The 25161-nt window shown below is 42.7% G+C and overlaps 1 protein-coding gene and 1 long non-coding RNA gene across 11 annotated transcripts in view; one reads left to right on the top strand and one right to left on the bottom strand.

Moving 5' to 3' along the window:
• The window catches only part of LOC111250053 (uncharacterized), a 78783-nt gene that overhangs the window by 50807 nt on the left and 2815 nt on the right, over positions 1–25161 (bottom strand). For 6 of the 7 annotated variants that reach the window (XR_015326575.1, XR_015326576.1, XR_015326573.1 and 3 more), the window contains exons 2-3: positions 7814–8018; positions 7233–7440 (exon numbers count right to left, since the gene is read on the bottom strand). This is a non-coding gene — a long non-coding RNA (uncharacterized LOC111250053). Of the gene's footprint in view, positions 1–7215; positions 7441–7813; positions 8019–25161 lie in introns of all 7 variants that reach the window. The other variant, XR_015326574.1, reaches the window with a different exon arrangement.
• The window catches only part of LOC111250050 (sushi, von Willebrand factor type A, EGF and pentraxin domain-containing protein 1), a 79925-nt gene continuing 72736 nt past the window's right edge, over positions 17973–25161 (top strand). The window contains exons 1-2 of one of the 4 annotated variants that reach the window (XM_086987303.1): positions 17973–18579; positions 18674–18750. In XM_086987303.1, coding sequence (XP_086843429.1) covers positions 18696–18750 — 55 coding nt within the window. In that variant the 5' untranslated portion in view covers positions 17973–18579; positions 18674–18695. Of the gene's footprint in view, positions 18751–25161 lie in introns of all 4 variants that reach the window. The other 3 variants (XM_086987301.1, XM_086987304.1, XM_086987300.1) reach the window with 3 other exon arrangements.

Consider the following 25161-nt stretch of genomic DNA (forward strand, 5'->3'; position numbering starts at 1 on the left):
GTATGCAGCATAACAGTGCCCGGGCTCGCTGTAAAAACAACAGCTTCCGTACGACTATCGAAAGGAACAGCGTGTGTTATCTTTCAGGTATCCATATAGACACATTTCGCTAACAAGCGGCCTATTCGAGAGGGTTAACTTTGCTCAGTTTTTTTTTCACCGGTCCTTCCGCACGTTCATTTCCCTTACACGCGGACAAGGCGCGACATACATCGTCTTGATCCACCACTACCAAACCGAAACCTATTTGTTTCCCTAGAAAATGCATGCGTATCGAAAGGGTGTCGATTACCTCCACCACGTAAACAGCAGAATTCGCTAGTTGATCTAGGTGACTTAAGCACAATTTAGCTGATTGTGGCTCTGAGTCTGGGCCTATAATTTTGTTTCTTTAACATAGGGCATTTATTTTATGGTATGTTTTTTTCGTACATGTGTTAGCGCGCTCACCGGGTGGCCTCGGTTGTAATATCTAGGAGCACTGCAGAACTTCAGGTCGAAGGTCGGACAAAAGACAAACACGTTGTTAGTGCCGTGCGTAAGTTTAGGCTGTTGAAAGCGCTAGGCAAAGATCCAGTGCAACGACACCTATTGTTGCTACAATCAGATCGGGAGGTTGAAGGCCACAACAACTATAGAAGCTCTTCGTCTACGGCAATAGTACGCCGCAGCTATAGTTTTTGCTGGGTATAGCTGCGAAAATAATCTCTAGAATCTGCCGTCTGATGGAACGCCTAGCGGCGATACGAGAATAACTCGAGATATAGAGAATTCACCGCACGTTTTTTCATCTGTCTTACGCTAAAAATTTATGAGGAATCAATTTCTTGTGTTCGTTCTTCGTCTCTAGTATTTTTATGTACAATTTCACCACTCGTGCTTCAAGCAGCTCCGTATCGAATCGACAGAGCGTACTATACATGTTCTGTGCCACTCAAAAGCTTTCGTCCCTATAGAAGCTAGTTCTTTCTTTTTTGAGCTCTTGAAGGGTAATTATCCCTCTGTTTGTTCGAAAAAGAATTCTATTTGTAACGAACTGTTGTTTCGCAGAACACTTTCAACATATATACAATCTTCGGTGGATTCCACTTGCATTGCTACTTCAAAGAGGCGACGATCTTCAGCTCTAGATGATACCTTTGCCGCTAAAACTGGATTAGTAGTTCATAGCGAAACTCTTACGATACGCATATACCGTGCATTTTTTTCGGACGTTTTTTCCGAAACAGTAAATAAATAAATAAATAAATTGTATCGGATAGTTGAACGAGATTCGTGCGGTTTATAGGTGGCAGTTCTGATAGATCGTTCGCAGCATCCACTGCGATTACAGCTTAAAATACTCAGCTAACCATTTTAACAATATTCGTTCTTTTATTTGCGGATCACGTTCCAGTAGGAAACGCACGTCCAGCGATAGTACCACTGAAGTGTCGCTCGTATGCTTCATATAACAAATTGTAACGGAATTAAATTTTGACCTGATAGCAGGCCGAAAATCCCTAAAAGATTAGGATTTACGATGGCCAACAAGGTTAAAAGTGTCAAAAAATTTAAGCGCTGAAGCTCATCAGAACGAGTGAATTCATATTCACCCCTTTAAAACGACCATTGATCTCCGTAGCAAAAACCTAAGCGCATTAAAAACTACTTTTTGAGTTATTTTGATAAATCTATTTTTTAAGCCCTTTCACTTTGCAATGTGTTTATTGAGTATTCAAATTAAAACGATACCACTGAACTAAACATGCGTCATTTTGATCGGCGATTTCTCCGATAACACCATAATCCCGTCACCGTAGAACTTCGACGGTCTGCGACCAAAAAAATGTCACAAACGATTTTTGCTTTTCTCGATTGAACCTAATTGAAAATTGCTAAGGTATCAATATACAAAAAAAAAAAAAAAAATGCTAGTTTGATGCTGCTAGAGTTTGAGTATAAGGTGAACACGTAAAATTTCCCATATAAATTTTTAACAGTTTTGCTGAATTGCTAGAGATTCGCCGCTTTCGTGGCACCAGACGACGTTTTTTTGTCTACAAGTTCTGGTCATCTTTTTTCAATGGCTTTTCTAACTTTGTTAGTTGTTGATAAGGGAGGTCCGAGTCAATTGTTTTGCAGCGCGACAATAGTAGCAGCAGCAGCAGCAGCGGCGGCAGCTTAGAATACGCCATTTCTCTCCAGTCCCACCAAACACATCATAAGCATTATTTCCTTTGCGTAGATCTGGACCTTATCACAAATCGTAAAACACACGTTTCTTTTTTTAGATATTGCCCCCATATGATCTGCTTTTCATCAACCGCAATCAGCTGCTTTAGAAATGGCTCGATTTCACGGCGTTCCTATAGAGTCTCAGCGAGAGAAACGCGGCATCTCATCAACCCGTATGGCACCTGAATATCGATCTTTTTTGCTAGCGAACAGATAGATTTCTGTTCAAATGATTCAAAGCTCTCTTCTTTATCAATATCATTCCCAATATTCGCGATAACTTCGTTAACTTTCCCGTAAGCGCGACACGTATCTTTTTTTTTTTTGACCCTAGGCACTATTTGTATTTTTATCGTACTAAATATGTGAACCATGGTAAATTTCTAAGGGAACTTCGAGACGCTCTATTTGAACACATCCAGACATTAGCTTGAAAGTGACACTAGTCCTGCTATATTCTAATACTGCCTAACATTCCTGACTATAATGCCGTCTAGCCAAGAAAACAATCCTCGATTCGACTTGAGTTTGCGCTCCGGGTAGGAATGGATGCACTCCAATAACAGGCTGGGCGTAGTCCCGCTCTGAAGTGTCCAACCCAGTGTTACCCATAGATATATGGGTCATTTCATTACCATACGCAATCATTCCATCTTTTTTATTATTATAGAAAAATAATTAGAAATATTCGATGTCTACAGACAAACACGATGATTATTACTACTCGAGCTATTGACACACATTGTCACTATTAAAACGGTCAAACCGTTTTTGTCAGCAGATGCTATTGCAGGGCGACAATTAATGCTGGCAATATATTTTTTTTTTTACCTATGCTAGCTTCTTCGTCCCGCTATTGTCCTCTTGTATAGTTTTGAATAACTTCGCCCTGAAAACTAAAGATAGACGCGCTGAAAAGCTCCTTGATATTAGTACCCGAAAGGGAAAATACAGCCATTTGAAGCAAGGTGGCTTCATGAGCTTTACTCGCACGAGGCAGGAAACGTGCGGGATGACGTGGAAGCTGGCCAATGGTTCCAGTTTTTTTGCTGATTTACTATTCAATGTAGAAACAGGCCAGCAAAGGATGCAGGCTAAATGAAATTGGATAGAAGTCTGGTGGGCATTATCTTTTCGGAATACAATCAGTAAGTGTATACGCGCTTTTTGTGCATTGCTGATTATCCTTATAGCACGTTCTGTTCCTCGGCTGTTTTACTTAACTAATTATCCTTTCAACAGTTTTCAATCGCATAAAAATCAGATAGCTCGAGATAGTTTCGTGCGTCTACTTCTGAGGTGGTTACTGCCACTGCATCCTTGCCGTCATCATTATTGCATGCACAATAAAATCAATTATACAAGCATGTTCTACTGATCGTTGCTAGATCCGGAAACAAATCAAGACTCCTCAGGACTGAGGGTTCGCGTTTCGTTTTCCCGGCACCGGTCGCGGAATTAGCTAGAGCGGCTGTCGTAGACTATAATATAACGCCTAGTACGGTTTGGTTAACGCACATGCCGCCAGCGTCGAGATCACATCAGTATGCCAACTACCTTGAAAAAACGTACTGTCATACGGACACTCCAAAGACGTTAACATCTGTCTATGTACGTAGCGTAAATGAGCGATTGTCCAATTAGAGGGAACAATATATAGGAACTCAAGTTAGTATTACCGGCATTTGTCCTAGCGCGACGTCAGTTGCGTACCGATATCGCCATATGTTTCCATGTAGCGGTTCCGACAAGCGAACCATCTATATAGTATTATGCAGTCAATGTCGCGGCCAAACATTGCCAGCTCTACGGATGCTGCCGTATTTGTTCCGTATTGCTGCGCAGCTTGCCGCCGCGACATGATTGGCGTCAGCGTCGTAAAATGACAGTAACGAATACAACGATTGAACTATTCACTACCTCCCATAGTTATCATCTTCAAAATCTATGACACGGACAAACAAACCAAGAAACAGACGGACAGCCAGGCAAGGTATGAACGGGGTATTAAACTTGCACGGGATACATATGTATTGAAACATGGCGCATTAGATAGAGACTAAGGAAGTTCAACTTGTCAAACAACCGGGGCCGAAAAGGCGACAAACCCTTGCTGACAGCCTAAGTTGTCACCAGTATCATTTCGCTTTACGATTCATAATTTTGCCGTTGCATTTTTCTCTACAATCACTACTAGAGCCACTGTGATTCTAATGAAAACAGCCATTAGTGCTATGAACGGCATCGCAACATTGACTTTTGTTTTTCGGCCGCATTTTTTAAATGAATGAAAAGTCTTCAGGTACACTTAGCCATTACGCTGTTTATGGTTTGGACTTTTTCCAGGTCATTTCTCCGTTTCCGATCCTACTGGGTGCTTAAACAAAGCGTGCCATCGCTGATAATCTATTATAACCTCTGTTACATATTACGCCCGAAACATGAACACATACAGCAAAGGATAAAACGCGTAGCAATAGACTGTGTTGGGCGTTTAGCTATCTATGATAACATTGTAAAAAGAGTTCCGTCGATAGATATCCAGATGCCCATAAACTCCTTGGTTCAATCACTGTTCATTGACTTCTCATAAGGCGTTGGGTGAGGGCATATGGGAGAAACACCCTTACTAGTTGGAAACGCTCGACAACTGCTATGCAGCGCCATTGTAAGTGCGAACGACAAAACGCTCAATATAACAACAACAGCTGTAACTCTTAGCAAGCCAGTAGGCATAAACACTTCGAGCAAGGATGGCATCAGGGCAACAATTGTAATATCAATGCAATGACAAGCTTCCCGTAGATTCCCCAGCGATGCCAGCAGTGATGGCGGCGATGAGGGAGGAGTCAACAAGGAAGGTGGTCTGCCAACGATGGGTCTATCTCGTCAAAGAGAATTTTCGAGAAGCTATTGAATCTTTGTGCCGCCATTCGACGCACCATCTTATAGGTGGAGGGGAGGGGGGTACAGACAAATCACGTCTTGCTGAGAAAACACAAAAGACAAGGGTATTGACCCCGTCCAAGCCTCATTTTGTTCCGGCTTTTCATTACAGTCTGGCCAGCAATATGCCCCTCTGGTCCGTTAGTCATTCAGTCAGCACGAAGACAACAGCGTCAATCGTTAGTCAACAGTTTACGGTCTTAAATCTGCGCTGCTCGCATGATGTCATTGCTGATCTTGTCGATCAACGCGTGGGCTGCCCCAGTGACAACGGGCTTCAGATAGCAACGGAAGAAGGTAGAACCACCAGGTGCATGCGACCGCAGTATGTACGTCACGGTCTACGGTCGCACTGCCCCCGTACAAGGGCAGCAGCACCAACATTTAGTTCTAGTCCAACCAAGCAGCGCGTTCAAAGGTCCGAGCGGTCGCGGCCGTCACTTACTATAGCGGTTTATGTAGATATTTAGATGGGTCAAGCTGGCGCCGCGGATTTCGGATTGGTGACGAGACGGTTCTGGAAAGCCCTATCACAACATCCGGAATAACCGTGAATGACAATAGCGTTCAGTATCAGCTGTCGCAATAACAAATGACAGCCAGAGCTAAGCGACGATCTACCCACGGGAAACGGGACTGAAAATAATTTAGAAGTCTTGAACCTTTTCACTTTCTGCTCCCGGTTTCAACTTCTTCTGTTCCGTCTATTCATTATTTGAAGCTTCGCTATTGATCGCGTTAGTCTAGCCTGCAAATAATCACCCTATGGCGAGTCAGTAACTGCTCATTGGATGGATGGGTGGGAAATCAAAGCTAATATCTTTCAGATGGCTACGCGAGCCTTCAGGCATTGTTCACACTCGGTCCATATTCAGCAGGCTCACGAAGTTCTACCTGTCGTACGCTCCAACTTTTAGTCACATTTTCTTCTTACCTTCCTCCTATCAAACCCTCTGCCGATCGAACCAAATAAGTCTGCTAAATATTCGACAGACGTGTGAACTGTCTGACTAGGCTGTGTTTTTCTTGAGATGCATTCGCTATGCTTGACCGCCCTGTAGAAGTGCCGATTCCGAAAGGCCCAGCCGAAAACCCAACAGCAGAAGTAGTTAGGACAAGAGAGCGATTGAGCCCTTCTTCGGACTTGGGCCACGAATCGTGAAAAACCTCGAAACGGCGCTCTCCTCTTTCGGGATCCAGAAACCTTATTCGCAACGGGCTTCGTGCTCGGCCGTCGTCAATGCAGGCGGCTTCGTGACGGCAGTTTGAAGCCGCGTCATCGCTAACGTTGCTTTTCTCATGCTTAATCCGTGTAGAGGCGCAAACAAAGAGCCGGTTCTAGTCTACCCAATAATTCGAATTTCGCCAAGATGAATACAGACGTTGTCGACACGCTCGTTCACGTCGAAAACGTTTCTTTCAAAGAATTAACAGACAGAGCAGAATGTGTGACGTTGTTTTTTACTGTAATTAGAGTCATGTTATCGAAGCGGGACTGTCATGGGAATTAACGAAGGAATTCAATTCTGTCAACATTCAACAAGATAATCGATTTACACATAAATTGTCACAGCTACCAAATCTGTATAGAGATAGGCCTGCGTAAGTATTCGAAGAAAGTTATGCGCACCCATATATGCGGATAGTAACAACCATTAACAATACAGTAAGGAGCGAATTCGTATCGGCCTTTGGCTCACTGGACCGATACACTTATTAGTATCGTATCGTTTGCGCCCTAGTTAATAGTGAAGGCTTAAGATTAGAATAGGATTTCACCTCACGGTAACAATGGTGGTCTCCAATTGAGTTTCTACGTAATGCTCTGAAGCTGTACGTAACGGAAAAAACGTGGAACACCAATACAAGAACATCGATTCAATCGTAAGTTATAGTCCGGCGCCTTGGTTCTATTTAATTTGGTCGATGTTGCAAATTTTTCTTTACCATCTATATAGTGACGGCTTTAAATTAAAACGCATTTATATTTTGAACAGTATCTAGTAAATAGCCAGTCGATTACTTCTTAGCTATATTTTTCCAAAGACTAACGGGTAGGAAGCTCTCACGTGTCAACGACAGTTCCCCGTTATCCTCTTCCGCGTCCAAATGCGCAACGGCAAGAACTCTGGCTGTCGCCGTCGTCGACCGATGAAGCGTGGGTTCGGACGATTAAACTGGCTTCTTTTCATTCATTTTAGCTACTCGTCATATTGTACCAGCATTCTCTGCGTTCTTGTGTTTCGCCGAGGTACCATTCCTTACCTCTTCATTTTGCTGTAAATCGCCAAACAGTGACGGAAAATTGATAATAATAAATGCTGTGAATAGTCACATATACATATTTATGATGGATTTATCATGCGATCGGTTGCGAAGTCAATGCGAACAGACATTGCTATGTCTAAGTGGCTTAGCATTACTCTATCTGTAAAATCTGATCACTCTGGAAGCCGGCTTTATCGGTATATTCGGTAATTGCCGAATCCAGACCTAATCAAACGAAAAATAAGGTGAACTGTTATATACGAAAGTGAAGTTCATAGATGGCTGCATAACAGTTAACATTTTACCTATGTTACATGTTATTACATATATACATGTTATTTGACCTAAAGTCGTTTGAATGTGATCTAATAATATCACTTACGAAGAGATAGCCAGCCTAGGTTTGTTGTAGTATGTAGCACTATGCCAGGCAACTCGCAGCCCGATGGTATCAATTAGTTGCTTCAATATCGTGAAGATCAAGGCCTCACACGATGTTTATTTTAGTGCTGTTACGACAGAACTTTGCGCTTCGTTAGAGAGCCCCTTCGGGAACTTCAGGTCCGTCTCTGTTGTTCTCTATTGTCCTGAAGAAAACAACGTAGCTCACAAGATTAATCGGCAATACAAATTTCTATGGTATGCCAAGATTAGGTAGTGGACGTTACTCTAATCGAGAAATGACAATCATCAAAGTGCCAGTCTGAACCTTTTTGTGTTGTTATCCCTTTTGTCAGTGCAACATTGATTACACAATGCCAGTGACGCCCATTTCAGGACTTGGTTAAACAAGGCCATTTAGCTAAAAACCGAAACTTTTATAGTTATTCGTATACGTTTCAGTACACAGGTCTGTCTACATAGAAGGAAACTGCATAGTGTAGAGCTTAGAGAAGTGTGACATTTAATAGTTCTATCCACGCTTCCACACTATCCAGTATATATTCTGTATAAATCGTATTTGTACTGTCTTCTTCGCGTTACCATCTGATTTGTGCGCGTAGTAATTTTATCTTTATAAAGCAATGTATCTTTCACGACAGTCGAAACCGCCCACTCCATTACTGAGAAGTTCACTACCTTGTTCAACTTGAGGTAAGCACCGGGTCGACGAAACTTGCGAATTTCTCCCCTCTGGTAATCATCTGCCGTTGGCTATGTCCTCCAGTTTGAAAAATCGAGAGCAACCAGGACGTTCTTTTTTCGGATATAACGTTTAGTGTTTATACATTCGTCCGGCAGAAAATTCTGTTTCAAAAAGCGTCATTCAGAAAAACACTCGCTCACTAATATTGAAAAAAACACATAGAAGTTAATAATTTGGCTTTATTTACGATATCTGAAGAACAACACTTTCATTGTTTCTTTTTTTACTTATAGCGCTTCCTGCAGTATACATTTCTAAAAAAAAAACATTTATACGTATGTATATATATATACATGTATACTATCGGAATCCCTCTACTTCCGACCTATTATCTTAGTTCCTTAATATGTGATATATAAATGGAAGTTATTCTAGACAGGATCAAGTTGTACTATAGGATATACATCAGCCTAATATGATAATAGTTTATGTTACCAAATGCGTTGTAATTCTAACTTTAGCGAAAGAAACTTAACGGTTTTAATCAATTAGCTACTGTTGATTAGCTATAACGTCTAGAAAAATGCTTCCTAAATGTGCGTACGTCTCGACTTGGTCTGAGAGGGAACTTGAGAATAGGTCTATTAAGATGCCCCTGTACTATCCCTCAGAGATTCGCTCGTTACGAAGCACATTTCACAAGTTACCTGAGATGGCCCCACAGGTGTTTGTCTTCTTGCCTGGCCTGCACTAGTGCTTTAAAGCTTTATTTGCTAGGCAATGATTGCTCACTTACAACTTACTAGTACACCAGTTAAGCTCAAGTCGTGAATAAACCAATTCGTATGTATGTGCGTCTAGATAATAGCCGCCTTAATAGTTCTTGACGTGGCAAATATGGTCACGCGAACAAATACTTAATCGAGTACGTAAAGCCCTTTTCTCAACTTCTAAGTATCTGTATTTATATTATGAGACCACTCAGCAGCGATTTAGGCGATTACTGCAGTAAACAAGATACAAAGTAAGCTACGAACTGGGAAGTTTCTATCACGGAAATAATTCCTATGGGATTATAGGTGAGTGTCACTCACGTCCGATCTGATCAATCTTACTCAATTGAGTAACTTCCTTTTTTGTTTCGAATATTTTGTCTCTTTTCGATTAGAGCTGGTATGCATATTAGCTACCGTTAACGCTGTTGTTGATCCTCGTTCCTCCTTAAACGTTAAAATTGCCCTATTTCAGAGACAAACGCTGACGACGACATATCTAAATACGCATGCCGTCTGTTTTCAGTAGCGTCAGCAACTCTGTAGAGCAATCATTCGACATGACGCGGCACAACGACCATTTACTTTCGCTATCTGCGGTATTACTTTCGCACAAATGATTTACTTTGACAACGCGTCGCAGACGATTCGGAGGACAGCGAGAAACCATGGTGCTATTATAAGCCCTGCGCCATCACCGCTCGTCCAAGCCAGCGCTGGCTTCCAACCCCGCCAGATTAAGTGAAGTAGAGTCAGTAGTGGCCAGGCAACTCTATGGAAAGACCAACGAAAATAGAGACGCCGCTGTCGTCAAGGGTAACCGCCATGGTCCCGCAGCTAGGACTCTCCTCTGTCGCTTTTTAAGTAGCGATAGTTAGTGCGGTCGCATTACCGCAAGCTCTGTGCGACTATGGCCTCGTATACATTTGCTGCACGCGCGGATACGTATTTTAACGGGGCGAAATAAAGTGACCACTTCCAGCCAGTACATTACTGCTAGTACACTACTGGGTCCGTTGATATAAAGAGAAAAAGACAGTATGTGATGACACTACAGCGTCATCCCAAAAGTACGCAAAGCCCCGAAGTTCATCATTAACTTAGGGACTTTGCAAGTGGGCAAATTATTTGGGATGTTATCAGGGCGGAAGTTTTTAGCTGCCCTTCTGTCGTTTCGTCCCGTTTTTGCCGTTGTCCATACTCGTGCGTCACACTTGTACTATTACTAAATGATAATGTGTTTGAATCGCGTAGAAATATCGTCCGTCGATGTAAAGCATGCCGAAGCAGTGAGTAACGATTGCTACATTGTTTTCGGCATTGTTGAAATGTACGAACATGCGCGCATTGGCTCTTAGAATAACTGCAGTGAATGCTGCTAACCATTTCTTTGAAGTCTCACATTACCGTATTAAGTACATGGATTTTTGGACTCCAACACAAATATGTAGGCGTTTATAATGATCGCAGTTCAATAGTTTTTGAGTGGCTAGAATTTTTGGAAAAAACACTCCTGACACATAACAAAAGTTGCCAAACCCTGTTTGTAGATCGGTTGGAGTTTAGTCTTTGCTTATTTTACCATTTGGTCGTCCTCGACGAATGCCCATTTTAGAAGGGTTAGGTGACGAAAAAGACTCAACCGAACGCCAAAAGAAAAACTAATTTATGTGAACCGCAGATTAAAGCAGAGCTCACTTTGGGTCATCAGACGGGAGCACTCCACTTTGTGATTTGAAGTAATCAGCTAGTCAAGTCTGTCAATCCTACTCGACGAATCTATACTTGTCATAGCTTAAATACGGGTGTCGATAAGTGCTGTTTGTTCAATGATTTTCTAATCGAAGTATCCCAAACATTTCTGTTTAATTCCATAACACAACTAGCGATTCGCCCCTACGTGATAACAATATGCTCGCGTGATACGCGTACAGCGGCGTCGTACTTTTGGCAGCTGAAAATTCGAAATTCCCGCGTCATCTACAGCAACAGAAAGAAAAACAAGCAATTGTACCCGCTATGCCACTGAACTATGCACGTTAATAGTGGATGCCGCTGAAGATACTGTTGACCGTGAAGAAACGCCTTGTCCTCGGGTCAAATCATTTGAACTGGTTAGTCCTAATGGAACTTCCCGAAAAAAAAACAACAATGAAGTTGTAGACTTCGCGAAACATTAGGGAAAGATCCAATATTCAGCTCGATTAACATCTGTTTGTTTTGTCGTTGTGTTGCTGAAAGTTGGCTAAGTGTACAGAACTTCAGACTATTTTGAAATACGTAAAAGGTTAACCGTCCGCTGTTGGTGGCTGGAAGATCTAAAAGGAAATTGTACTTGCTCCATCTGTAAGGGCATACAGTAATAGGAAAAACATTACAGACGAAGTTACATTTTTTGATTTAAGAGAACCTGGGTAGATGCAAAAAATCCTCCCTTTATCTTTGCTAGTGACAAGCAAAATCTTGTATATTGCATATATCCTGGGGATGTTTCCTACACGTTAGCCTCTTCTATAGATGCATTTAGGATTAGCACGATGGGGTAATACCAGGCACTTAGAGATGAATCAAGCGGACTTTCATATTGAATAGCCTTTAAGCTAGTTGGGCTATAATGTTGATTTTCAGTATGTGTTAGAAATACGTTCCTTTATTTTTATACATTTATCTCGTACGCGCTCTGAAGGTTTCTGGATAGCCAAACGCCTATCATTCGCGTTCCCATATGTAATTTCTCTAGTTATAGCTTATTAAAGTAATTAGATAATGGTATATGCTCTCCCGCCAGTTTTCTTCGTTGTAGCATAGAAAGTAATTAGGCGATCGGTAGAATAAGCGGGTTGAAGCTAACGTTGAATATTTCTTTGTTCGGTCGAAAAAAATGACTGAGGTATGGCGTTGAGTAACCAGATTGCATGCTGTTCATTGCTGTGCCAACGATCTATAGGTCCTTCGAGGAACTCAAGCTAGTGAACTGTACTTATTATTTCAATTCTGCAAGTATCTCAAAGCAGCAGATTTCCCGATGTCCACTAGAAGTAGTACCATTACCTTACATTCAAACCCACTCAACACTGACGCCGAAATCGACTCCTTCTGAAGGCGACACCATTTTTTCACTGGTCCCTCTCCGGCTTGCGGTAGAGATTGCCTTGCCTATGGCGACCGTATGGGAGAAGTGCCTTTTTTGTTTGAATACAATTTCGCAAACCGCACGTCGATTACACCGCCCGAATTTCCAACTGACCTGCAGCCAATTTATGGGGAACCCTTTTTTTTACTCAGTTTTTGTATTTTAAGTAGTTGGGTTATTCCGCAGCTTATTGCTCCTCAACTGATTTTCGCAAGTGTCTATAAGAGTGGAGTACCTATCTGCCAAATTTCGTCTGCTAGCGACGTGTAGTTCAAAAGTTATTCGGTTTCAATATCAGTCGGATTCGTTAGTCCGAGATCCAAAGCCTTCAGTACCGTTGACGATGCCATTGAGTTTGTAGATGCTAAAACATAGAACCAAACTGAAAATCTTCCAAGTCTTATATATATTAAGGTTCAAAGATATGCAGTTATGCATAAGTCAAAAACATCAATTATGGGCTTCCATGCAACTACGTAGTCGAACGGGTGTCTAAAAGCTAGACGTTCGAAATAATCATCACAATACAATATAGTACCCGCAACCGTTTCAGCTCTTTCATGGGTCTAAATCATCAGCTTCAGAGCTTCACTGGTTGATTTGATATTTTTTATTGTTTCTTAGAATATAGCCAAAGATAAACAAGTTATGGCCATAACGATATTCATTTTCGCTAAAGCTAAAAAAGATCTTACATAGACTGATCTGATTCCGTATTTTGCTCTATTTTCGACGATTTTTACGACGATACAACACGACTAGCAAGATGAGTCATGGAATTTGTGAACGAACAGTCTAACGTCCATACACACCACAAAATTTCCGCGCAGGGTAATATTTGACTGGTGCCCAGTATTAAATTACCCGAAAAGCAGCTTCAGTGATCCGGAAATTATGCTACTTTGTCTATGCCATCGACCATTCCAGGTCTTAATCTAAGGTTCAGCTTACCATGAAATATGCAGGGCAGTTGGATGGGTACTTGGTTTGATTGCAGAGACCAAAACGTCTCAATATTTGACCCCGAAGACCCGTATTTGCCCAGCCTACTAAAAAATAGTATTAGTATAGTAGTAGTTTTGATTTTCGTTATTGTTGCGTAATATTCCGTAAAAAAAAAAAGAGATAATTTCTGTTACATATGTTATCTAGCTGTCAAAAAATCTATTGTCCCCCCCACACAGGACAAATTTGAGACTTACCAAAGCTGCACTGCATAGTCGTGTACGTGAATAGTATGTACGCATATCCAAAAGTACCGTTCACATAGAATGACATATGTTGTATGTGTACTTGACTCGCTTTCACTCCGAGCCTTACATACATCTACATGCATTCTTGATGAAATTATATGGGACTCACGGTTTTTCTTTTGTCTCCCTTAAATCACGCTGTCCTAGACAAATCGCTAATCAGGCAGCCGGTGCCTCTACCGACAACAATCGTGAGAATGAAAATGCGTAAATGCAAAAATAATAGATCAATTACGTTTCTGTTTAACGAATAGGAAATTAGTTATTCGTTCGTTAAGTGTAACTTGAATATTAAGCGTGTTAGGACCTTAGCATGACATTGAATCATGGCCCAACAAGCTACTACTGTTTCAACACTCGTAAAGGACACACAGCGAGGCCTTACCGCTGTTGCTATATTTACAGACGAGATCATTACGCTTCCATTTTTCCGTAGGAATATCGTGCTATACTGCCTCCTGTCCCGATGACGCGCGCACCCTATTGTGTCCTAACGTAAATGTAAGTGTATTGATGAGTTTGCCCATCGAATGTATCCCTGTTTTCCGCAAATGCGACAAACATTTCAACGATACCACTCTCATAAAACAATCGTACCTGTTGCTCATAGAGCCCTGAAAAAACAGCTATAAGCTTTGAATGGACTAAACCTAGTTGAAAATTGGGCGTGCACATACAGTGCGTCACGCAGGAAGGAGGCAATGTTTGCAAAAACCGTGTAGAACTGGTAGTCGAGCTTCGCCTCTGCTGATTAAACGACCCTCCATACTAATAACCTACTCACCACTGGCTTCGCGTACAAAGCCCGCATAGAGTCCCATAGCGAGGAGCAGCCGAAAGAGGAACGCAGCATGAATGAAACGGTTTCCCCTCTTCCGGATTATAGTGTGATCGTCGTTTTCTTCTTCTTCTTATTGCTACAATTGATAGCTGGTGCAAATAGCACACTATCGCTATTACTAATACGACAAGCATCATTTTCGCTATACATAGGTGTGGTGCTATTGCATACGCCACTCGATTCTAAAATGTGGCTCATTTTTGCCCGTTTTGCTAGCGTACAGATTCTACCGCTTCGACATATTCCCACGTAATATGGTGCGGTTGGTAATGCAAAATCCTAAATTTCCTCCGACGTCCCGCTTGTCTGTGGCCTAACGGTTCAATTTCGTACTTACCCTGCAGGAATAAGTTATACCGCCGAATGGCAGGATATACAAGCTACATTTGAAAAAAAATATTATCTGAAGCACGAGAGAGTGTTCTATCGGTGAAGACAAGAAAAAAAAACAGTCATTTCAAACAGTCTATACTGAATACCTAGATTTCTTTAATATCTATGAATAATTTATCACAAATGCTAGCATACGTGTGCGCAATTTAAATCGCTATAGTATATAATCAATGCAAACCGATCGTTCTCGAATGAAGAATTTTATTTATTTGGCTTTTGTAGCTAACTTCCAGACGTTTTTGATGATGCTTATTTCAACCTTGGACTTGTCGAACGTTCTAACGATTGGTCTGTTTTACTAGTAAGTCACCGGCACCCAGATCTCAACATATATCTCTAAACATACATAGAACTACAGAATATAAGATCTAGGCAGCTTCAATAGTACTCTGTAACAAAACTGGGTCGTACAACCAGATAATTCCGAAAAAAAAAAAAGGCCCATAAAGAAGCTAAGCAACGCTAAACAAATAATGCAATAAATAATAATAAACAAATAAATAATAATAAAGAAGCGGTACCCGTCGACCAGCCGGATCGGGAATGCTGTTACCTATCCAATCGATGAAACCAGACTCAGCATAATACAGCTGCGTGTCAACAGCATTTTGTCAAGGTTAACTGTAAGCGACCCGATCGACGGTTGTTGTATTTGGAATATGTTTTTGGAAAACATTTTCAAACGCTCCCGATGCGCCGCGAAAATTCGAATTACCGTCTTTAAGCTTCATATAACAATATCGAGCAGTCCGTTCAGCGCTCGTACTCTTTGCGTGTACAGCGTAAATCTTCCGGCGGCCTCAACAGTGTTTTACCCTCAATGGGAAGCATTGAGAAGCAGTTGTCGCTGGAAAATCCGTCGCTCGAAGTGTATAGCGACGTCGATTGACCTCCTCGGTGTAAATTGATCATATTAACACAGACATGTTCGACTAAGGAATGAAAGACGCGAGAGAAGGGTTCAGGCATACGGCTGGAAGCTTTCCGCGTACCCAATATAAGATAGTATGTCGATAAGGTCGCCGATCTGCAGCGAGCTCGACTCGAATCAGCTTGTACTATCCACAGTACATCCACAGCTATCTCTTGATCTGCATTGTGTAGTTTCTCTAGCTTTCTTTGCCTTTAGTTAAGAGCAAACAGGCCGTTCTTTTGCTCGATTTCGAGCAGATTGAAAACTCTGTTCAAGCCTCTTCATTTAATGTTATTTTTCTGTTGCATCACTGTTGCGATCACCAATGATTGATAAGCTAGTTTTAAACTAGGAGTGTGACAACAAACAAAGGTCGACCGGCCACAAGATGAGTTTGTCCGACTTCATTTCGTAGGGCTGATAGCCTGCCAGCCGTCTGTCCGATGGAATGGAACCTAACGCCGATAGCAGACGTAAAACTCGAAACAGAGAGGATGAATTGGTCTGAGGCAATGCTTGACGGCAGTACTTGCTGGAAAATTCAGAATTCTTACGATAAGCTCTGTCAGCCTATTTTCAATACTAGTTCTCTTACCTAGAAGACGTGCAGGGTTTTGAAAAAAAGCGTCCTAATGATGGCAAATACACTTGGGAGATAAGATACCCGTTATGTGCGTCATTTGTTACGGTCCTACAAACCACTTGTGACTGGATTAGCTTTAAGTTCCCTAGTTGTAGTAACTTCCATCTTTTCCTTGCAACTATAACGTTATCATAACGTGAATGTAACAGCAAGATCTAGCTAGAGCACGGGCTTCATGCGCAACTCCTGATCTAAACTGGTACGCATTAAAATGCAAATTAATTTATCTACCGATAAATAGAAAAACGAATCATGTAGCGTTGTGTAAAAAAGGTTAATACCACATCATCATAAAATCGATCTTCTTTTCTCCCTACAAGTCAAGGATGGCGCAGGTTTACGCACTGAATTTAATAGCTTTCTTTTATCTGTATCAAGGTAGAGTTATATCGTTAAGCGGCAACAATGACGCATATCCAGTAGAATATATCGTAAGTACTCGTCATGCGGTTGAATAAATCTTAAATAGTTAACTTGTCTCATAACTTGGCCAGACATATCCTGACCGCATCGCGTGCCTTCGTTGTTCTTAAGGCGTTAGAACCCAAAAACGATGTGGCGTGTAACGGAGACATGACCATTTTGGGTTTAATTCTTGACCCAACATAACAATCTCCGCCGAGTGCAATACAAGAGGCAGACTGCACAGGTAGCGCCGACTGTTGCTGTGATCGCTGATTAGCCGAGTAAGCCTACCCGAATCGGATACGGACATAGCACTGCTGTTCACCACCAGCACCGAATGAAAATGGGGCACGTTTCTGTAATAGATAAAAGCACGAATTAACCTGCTATAACATATATACTTTTAGTACCGACGGTTAACTTTGCATTCCGGGTTTAATTCGCTTAGTCGACGTCGCAGACATCTTTCCTTCAAAACGTATAATGTTCCATTTCGGCAAAGGAGAATATCATTTAGGGATCCTGACATTCTGCCTGTCTTTTGTCGCGCCCTCCTAATGGGTACTTTGTAGACAACTACCCCAATTGCAAAAAAGCTTCCACATTGCTTAAGGTGCGCACGCACATTAGTGGGACATGATCTATAACGATCATTTAGTCTTTCAGTAGCTGTAACGGCCCGGAGCGTTTTATGCACGATGCGTTTTCGAAACCTTCATATGACGTTGTCTGTTGCTGCCTTAGCCGAAACATATTCTGTATGAAGCCAAGTCGATGGATCAATCCGGAATACATCTATGACTTGATTCAGTAAAGTTCCTTTCGGACATGATAGCGCAACAAGCTCGGAAACTATTATACGACTCAACCACTGGCTGGCAAATACGAGCACACACTTAGATCGTGAACTCGAAGACGTCCACAGCTCGTCCTTCACATGGGCGGCATCGCGATAGCACGGTACGATAGAGCGCCTCGATTCAACTTTTAAAAACCCTACAGATCTGTTGCCGGCCGTTTACACGAACGACATCGCCTGAAGCAGCAGAAGTTGCAGGAACGCCGATGCGATGGCTGAACAGCAGAAGTCTTCTTCGGGCAGTACGGCTGCCTCCTCGCCATCTTCAAAATCCTCTCCGCACTGGTTAAAGACTTAGCGGTGACGGCTGCCTGGTCTTCTCTAGGTGAAGCAGATACCCAGTGTTGGCTACGACTTCGATCTGTATGGTCGAGTGTTTCATTTGCTGGACTAGTCGAAAGTCGGGCTGGAGATGCTCCTTAAGCAGCCCCCAAGACCATATAAACACAGCCGCCAGTCGTGATTCGTTGCGTAGCTAAAACAATTAAAAGTACCACGAATATATTTTCTATATACATTACGCACAGCCTCTATTAGTCAACAGTCTAACATATTTTCAGATTCAGCAAAAATCATTACGCGAACGTGACCGGTTTTTAATTTCCTCAGTTTGATCTTAATTACTATTTTACGATTTGTGAATATGTGTGCAGATTCTCTGCGTGGATCAACGTAATTCCACGTCCCGTCTGTGATCGCCGATCTGTGCATCTATGTAAAAAGGACTGAGGATAGATTTGCTAGCTTGTGACTTGGTTTGTTCTTCTTTTTTTTATTGTTGTTTATTTTGGCGTGGAAAGCTCAAAAACAACAGAGCACATTTCGGCCGGCCGGTGCGTAAAAGTTTCGTGAGTGTGCCTTTTGTTGTATTTGTGCATTTTTTGCGGACAGTTATTGAAGGGGACAAAAACAGTAACGTAATTTAATGATGATGTGTACTAGGCTGCTTCAGGAGCAGTCTGCGATGGTTTTCGCACTATTACTTGGAATACAGTTAGTGCCAGCATACTCCGATCAGGGTACGTTCCAGTCGCAGCCGATGTTTCCTATATTTATCAGTAAACAATTGCTTGACATAATACATTATGCATAGGTTACTGGAGAAATAGTTTGCCGCTATAATCCTATCAGTCCTCTAGTTCTGAACGGTAATCTTGTAGGCCACTGTTTCATAGACTGAACTCTAGCGATAGTACACGAACAATAGCATTAACATGGTATGATATGCAGACACACAGGTGGAGAGGCTACGAAGGGATGTTGTCTTTTCCCGTACCAGGTCTTGTTTGATTCGTATAGGCTCCTCATGCTATTCTTCTTCTGCCCTTTGTCTTTTCGTATGTTCCAATAGTTAGTGTAATGTTGATCGTTGTTACCGTGTCTGTTTTCTCTCTTGGAACTACCCTGCAATTCCTGCCGACAAGTATGACCACCCGATTCGGTCTTGCAGCACCAGGAAAGACCAGCTCCTAGATGAGGTCTTTCGGTGGCCAATCTTGCAAGTCTCATGGAAAATGACATCAAATGGAACTCCATTGAGTCAGTGTCGTATTATTTCGCCGATGCTATTGGGTCGTGGATGTCTTAATATGATGAACAAGCCACTCTATACACAAACGGGATCCGGAGGGCTACAAACAACCACGTCTTTCTAAGCAGAATGAATGTATGTCTACGAGAAGCCTTATTTAGCTAGCTGCCTCAGTTTGGGAATCGAATCCCTTTGTAGCACGTAGGTGTGTACGTAGTCACACTGAAGAGATGATCACTTAATGAGCTACTGATTAGGTAACAATAGAGACCGTCAGCGGTATTAGCTCTGGTATACACCTATATATAGAGATGTGGTGGACACAGACCACTACAATCCAGCCACAGAGCCCACGACCATTATTACGAGGGTTATGTGGCTGAACGCTTCTTAACATCGTAACCTGTGCTGTCCACAGTGGTCATGCACTACTTAGAAAAAGCTGCAGTGAAAAGAGAGGGTAGTGCAGAAAATTAGGCTTCAGGGAACGATTGAGAGACAGCGACCTAGGTTTGTAGAGAGTAGCTGAGCATCAATCGCATTGCTCGCATGGCTTCGATCTGCTTTTCTAGCCACTGGGCTTCTCGAACCCCACACATGCAACGCCTATGTTTCAAATAAGGCGCTTTTTTTTGTTCTCTGTCCTACCCAACGGGAATGTGTTGAGTGAGCTACATAGCCGACCGCATAGCATCGCTGACCCTGCAATGTTGCTGCTGGTGCTGATGATGATGAGGTTGAGTCGTCTAAATACTTCGTCTTGGAGCATCCAACGACACATGGACCTCCTGGTTCCGAAGGAATGTCATCGTAATCAGGCAGGTTCTGCGGGACCCGTGACTTCTCTCGTGCCTTCACTAGCACGTTCACAGGCTACTCAGTCGGTTTATAGACCCCCGTTCCTTTCTGTTAAGCTGCTCTCAGTAGCGCCAGCAGAAATATAAAGACCGTTCACTTAGCTTGGCAGCAGGTTATGGGCCGTATAGACTGAGTTGCGTGGCCTAAGATGCGTACCTGACCGGTTGGTTGGTCGATCTATCGGCTCGAGAACGTATGTACAACAAAGGCAGGTAAAATGTAGCATAGAAGTGGGGCTACTTCGGCTCGGCAGCAGCAGAAGGATGTCGACACTTCGCTACTCTAGATCACTCTAAAGCAGGCCGTCGTCCTGTGTCTGCAAGGGGCGTATGGTCACATCACAGCACGCTATTCAGCCAAAAAAGCTTTACCGACGTCTCGTGCGCTGTCCACTATATACAGCCAAATCCTGCCACTGCTGTTGTTGGTACAGTACTAGGCGGCGTTACAACTACGTGCACCTGAGGCAGCGTTGGACGGCGGCGAAGACGACGACCGTCTTTGAAGCTATTGCTGTATTTCATAGGATAGGCTTGCTACTTTTTCGCCAGCATGTTATCCAGCCAGATGCTCAGGCCAAACCAAATGAAGGGGCCGCCGCCGCCTCACGAGCTTGCTCAAACAGCAATCATCATCGATGACTAACCGATAGCCATCCATGTATCTCTTTTTGTGTCTTTTCGCTTTGCTGTTGACCTTACCATACATAGCAACGGTGAAAGAAGTGGCAAAAAATTAAGAAGTAACAGCAACGTCAATCCCTTAGAACCTGGTTGTTGTCGTCAAAAACCGTGATTCTCTTCTCGGACGCAGTTTGCTTTCCACGCTGCTCGGCGGATACCGCTAACAGGCGACCCTCTAAAGGTGCGCGTATAGTTACGAGGTCCAATGACAACTTAACATTTTGCTCGAGTATTGCTGGTCTATAAATGAAGCACGTATTCTATAACTAAGCCAAAAATGAAACTAAAACTCGCTGAATCAATATTGTTTAACAAAAAAAAACTTCTCGACGCTGACCTGCAAACTGGCTACGGATTATAAAATGACAAGTATACATCTATGCACTCTATAATCTTCATTAAACATTCAAATTGAGAAGCAGCAAAGGCTTCTATTTAAGGGTCGAAAGTGAAGGAACTCATCTCGAACTCATTTTCACCGCCGGCCAATCAGGCCACCTACACGTCACGCATGTGCATGCTGGTCTGCACCTCTAATAGTGCATCGCTTAGTCGGGTCTACGGAATCTGTTTATATATACAGTACTTCTTTACGGTAGTTAGTACAACTATCTGTTTATTCGCAAGTCTATTCGCGATTCCACAACGGTGTCCGGCTGCTCCATCTTCTACATAAAACATTTTGTTTGTGGGCCATCTTAGTTAAAGCCGAACGCACAAAACGGCGACGGCCAACTCCGCGCGGTACGCAGTCCTTGGATTCGCATAGCTCATCGTCTCGGTATGGACAACACAGTGTCGATATATGGCCGAGTTATGCGCGGCACGCGTCTCGTGTATTATATTATAGCTTCAATTTTGTGAGTCGACGAAACTGATATTACTACGCGCGCGTTTTTACGTCATGACGTATTAGCTAGCGTTCTGATGTGGCGTTCGAACCGACGTTCAGGTTGCCAGGCAAGTGTGATGTTACTGTATAAAATAAATTTTATATTCCGCTTTATGTTTACTCCTTCTGCTCCCATCCACCAAGCGATATGATACACGTATAAGTGCCGACCATAACAACAAAAACCATAATAATAGTAGAAAATTATCAGAATGGCAAATAACAACTAGTGGATGACGGTAGCAAAGCGGGGTGCATCATAACACAAGCAAACGAGACGAAACGGTAATAGCTATAATGCGTCACGTGTATACATGACGCTATCCAACGCAGATAGCGAAAATCCAATGCACCGACTCTAAAAAGGTCGTTATAACCACGGTATCAATGGTTCTACGTGACACTGGCGCGACAATGGCGGTGGTAGGCACGTCGTGCTAAAAGAAGGAAGGGGGTAAAATTGAAGTTGTCTGCTTTTTTCGTTTCGAAACGCCTCAAGAATGATAGTATCTATTGTCGACAATGGCTATTTCGATCCGACAGGAACTTCCGTATAATATGCACGAAGACAGGGTATGAAGAGGGAGAAGATCCGTTGAGTTTATGCCCATGGCAAGATTACTGTGTGCCAACAGTTTGTGTGTGAACAACCTAAAAAACTTGCGGAAGAACCAAGTAAAAAAAAAAAAAAAAAAAAATCCAAAAAGCCGCTCATAACTAAAAACACTTGAACTGAGTATTGCCGAGAGCTGCCATAGATCTACTGTATATGATCTACTGTATATATACTCTATATGTCTAGTCCTGTAGAGGTACGGTTCGACGCCTCGATAGTTTTGTGTCCGGCAGTTTCATGATAAACATTGGGTTTAATTGACTGTGGATTGATGATATCTCGCGCGGTTGGGTGTGAACGCGGTGTTCTCGAGAAGGTCTCAGATTCTGTAAGAGTGTGAATAATGGGCTGGCAGAAGCTTATAACTAAAAAGAGGCACCGATGTACGTCACAATTTCGATTAGGTGTATGTATGATTTTCGGTACGTATAGTGAATCAAGTAGTTTGAAGCGTATCGGTACACTCGGTCGCCAAATATTATATTAACAACGATAAAGACCTGGAATATGTAAATAATAATTTAGTTTTTTAGCAGCATCACGTGTTTAGGCGGCCACGTGTGGTATCTGCTTTCGCCATTTTTTATTGTTACGCTGAGTCGGATTGGTGCGCACGTATACGTCAGCGCTATGCTAGAGATCTCAAGCTCGCAAGGTTTCGTCCACTCTGCCCTTGTTTTTTCCGTCTTACAAGCGGTTTAGGGCGCTCCTTCAATATCTCAGTGCCCTTTGGCCAGCATAGGTACCGCCATCTTTCCCCAAGTCCTGGCTTCATCTCAGCTCAGCTCGTCATGGATTGTGGGGTACCTTTGCTCGTTAGTGAAGCTCAGAACACCCTACGATCTCTACCGCCCCTCGATGACCTACTCCGTAATAATCATCACAGTAAAGCCTGTGGACACAAACATGACGGCCAGAACTGACGGTCCGACGCTGCTGCTAGAGAGTTTTTTTTAGATAACTACGTCATAGCATGCCGTACGAATACCCTGCTCCCGTGAGATATGTACGTACAAAGATAGCAAGTCAATAAACCATCGTCAAGGCTTCTGTTCGAAGAAGGCAAAAAGAGAAAAGGGCCAATCTTCTTCATGCATCGGGGAACGATCGAACCCAATAGATTCTGGGTGCTCCGTAATAGTGGTAGCAGCAGCGTTCAAAGCATCACTAAATGCATAGAACTATACGTGCATCTATGTATCGTGTCGTCTGCGTAAGGTGTGATTTGCCTCCAAGCTTGTTGGCTGCCGCTTAAACAAAGCTGACCGAAAGCCGCCGTGGGGCCGTCACAAGAGCGCTGAGATCGCCGCTGCTTCTGTTGTCGGAGAGGTGTTCAGGCCTTTCGCCTAGAAACACAAAATTCATCTAATACATCGTTACGGCGATCAGTCGTGCGCATTCGTTTTGGTCTGCTTCTTTCTCTCTTTTTCGCGCTCCCTCATCAGGCGTCCCACGGTGAGTTGGGGAGGAATCGAGAAATTTGGCCAACATGTTTAGCACGACAAGTGGACGAAGGGCGACGACGAGCAAAAGTAAACGATATGCGGATGATGAGGGCAATTCACTGTCCTGCTAATCTAGCCGTCTGCGTCCTTGTGCCTCATTAGGCTTTGTTACTTCAGCTGTCTATCGGCGATGATTACACGGACGGCCGGGAGGCAGGGCGTGTTGCAGGCCAATGCCCATGTCTGCCAAATGTCCGCCTAGATAGTCACGTAGCAGTTTGGTAAAAAAACTGTATCCATTATACTTTGTATAGTCCTGAAGCAGCAGTATGATCACCTTTATCTGCGATAGTTCTTCCCATAACTATAATTACGGCGGTGCACGTTAAGTGTTCAATCTAACTAACATTATCAATCGGTCATTAGTGCCCGTAGGGTCCATCAACACCACAGGAGAGCTGTGGAACACGCATTGGCGTATCCTTTTCAAGCTTTTAAAATGCTTTGGTTTGAGATTTTTGCTAATGAAGCAAGCTAAACTTGTACAACTCACGGGTCATATTGTCACTGAGCTTTTTTAGCTATGATTTGACTGTAAATTTGACTTTCGTATTTATTGACCTGCTTTGTTACGTTAAAGCTTAACAGCAGTACGCTTTCTAGATATCAAAATATCAAAACTGATAAAAAAAAAAAGACTACATTCGACGGCTGTCGACGATGGCGCTGCTCACGATCATTTTAATAACGATATTGTGGACAAAGCGAAAAGCACAAATATTACATTCGTTTTAAAGATTTCGCGCTCTTTTAGCTTGAATACCCAGTGGCTCTATTACCAAAACTGGCCGCATTCATCAGCTTAACGATCTCTTCTGTTAGCTGAGCGCTGTTTAAAATTAAGCAGCCTCCAAACAGCGTAACGCGTCAATGTGTATGATAGAATGTAAGTGAAGAACTATCGTCAAAAGGGCCGGTCTGTTGAAGGAAACACATTGGGGACCAATAATAACAAGAGCTTCCAAATGGTGACGACAGTCCCGACGTCGAGGAAGCACTAAGGAATTTTTGGGAATCTCTAGACAACAGGCTGAATTAGCTTAGCGCAAAACTCAGGAGAAGGAGACTGAAGTCGGTAAAGCTGACTTTTAGAAATAAATTGTTCATGATTATTTCATTCATCGTAATTCTTCGCTGGCGTGATTATTAAATATGATCAACCCGGTAAGGCCTGGGCACCGACGCGTAGACACACGCCGTTGTTCGAGAATCGGATTCAGATGAGAAATTTTAAAGTTTTGAGGAAATTATTCTATGAGGCCCAGTTTCCCCACTTAAAGCAGAAGAGCACAAAATAAACATTGAACTATAAAGCAAAGAAAAGGCGAAGAGAATGAGGGATGAA

The sequence above is a fragment of the Varroa destructor genome, unplaced genomic scaffold, assembly GCF_002443255.2.
Source record: "Varroa destructor unplaced genomic scaffold, Vdes_3.0 BEIS01000004.1, whole genome shotgun sequence".
Classification (NCBI taxonomy): domain Eukaryota; kingdom Metazoa; phylum Arthropoda; class Arachnida; order Mesostigmata; family Varroidae; genus Varroa; species Varroa destructor.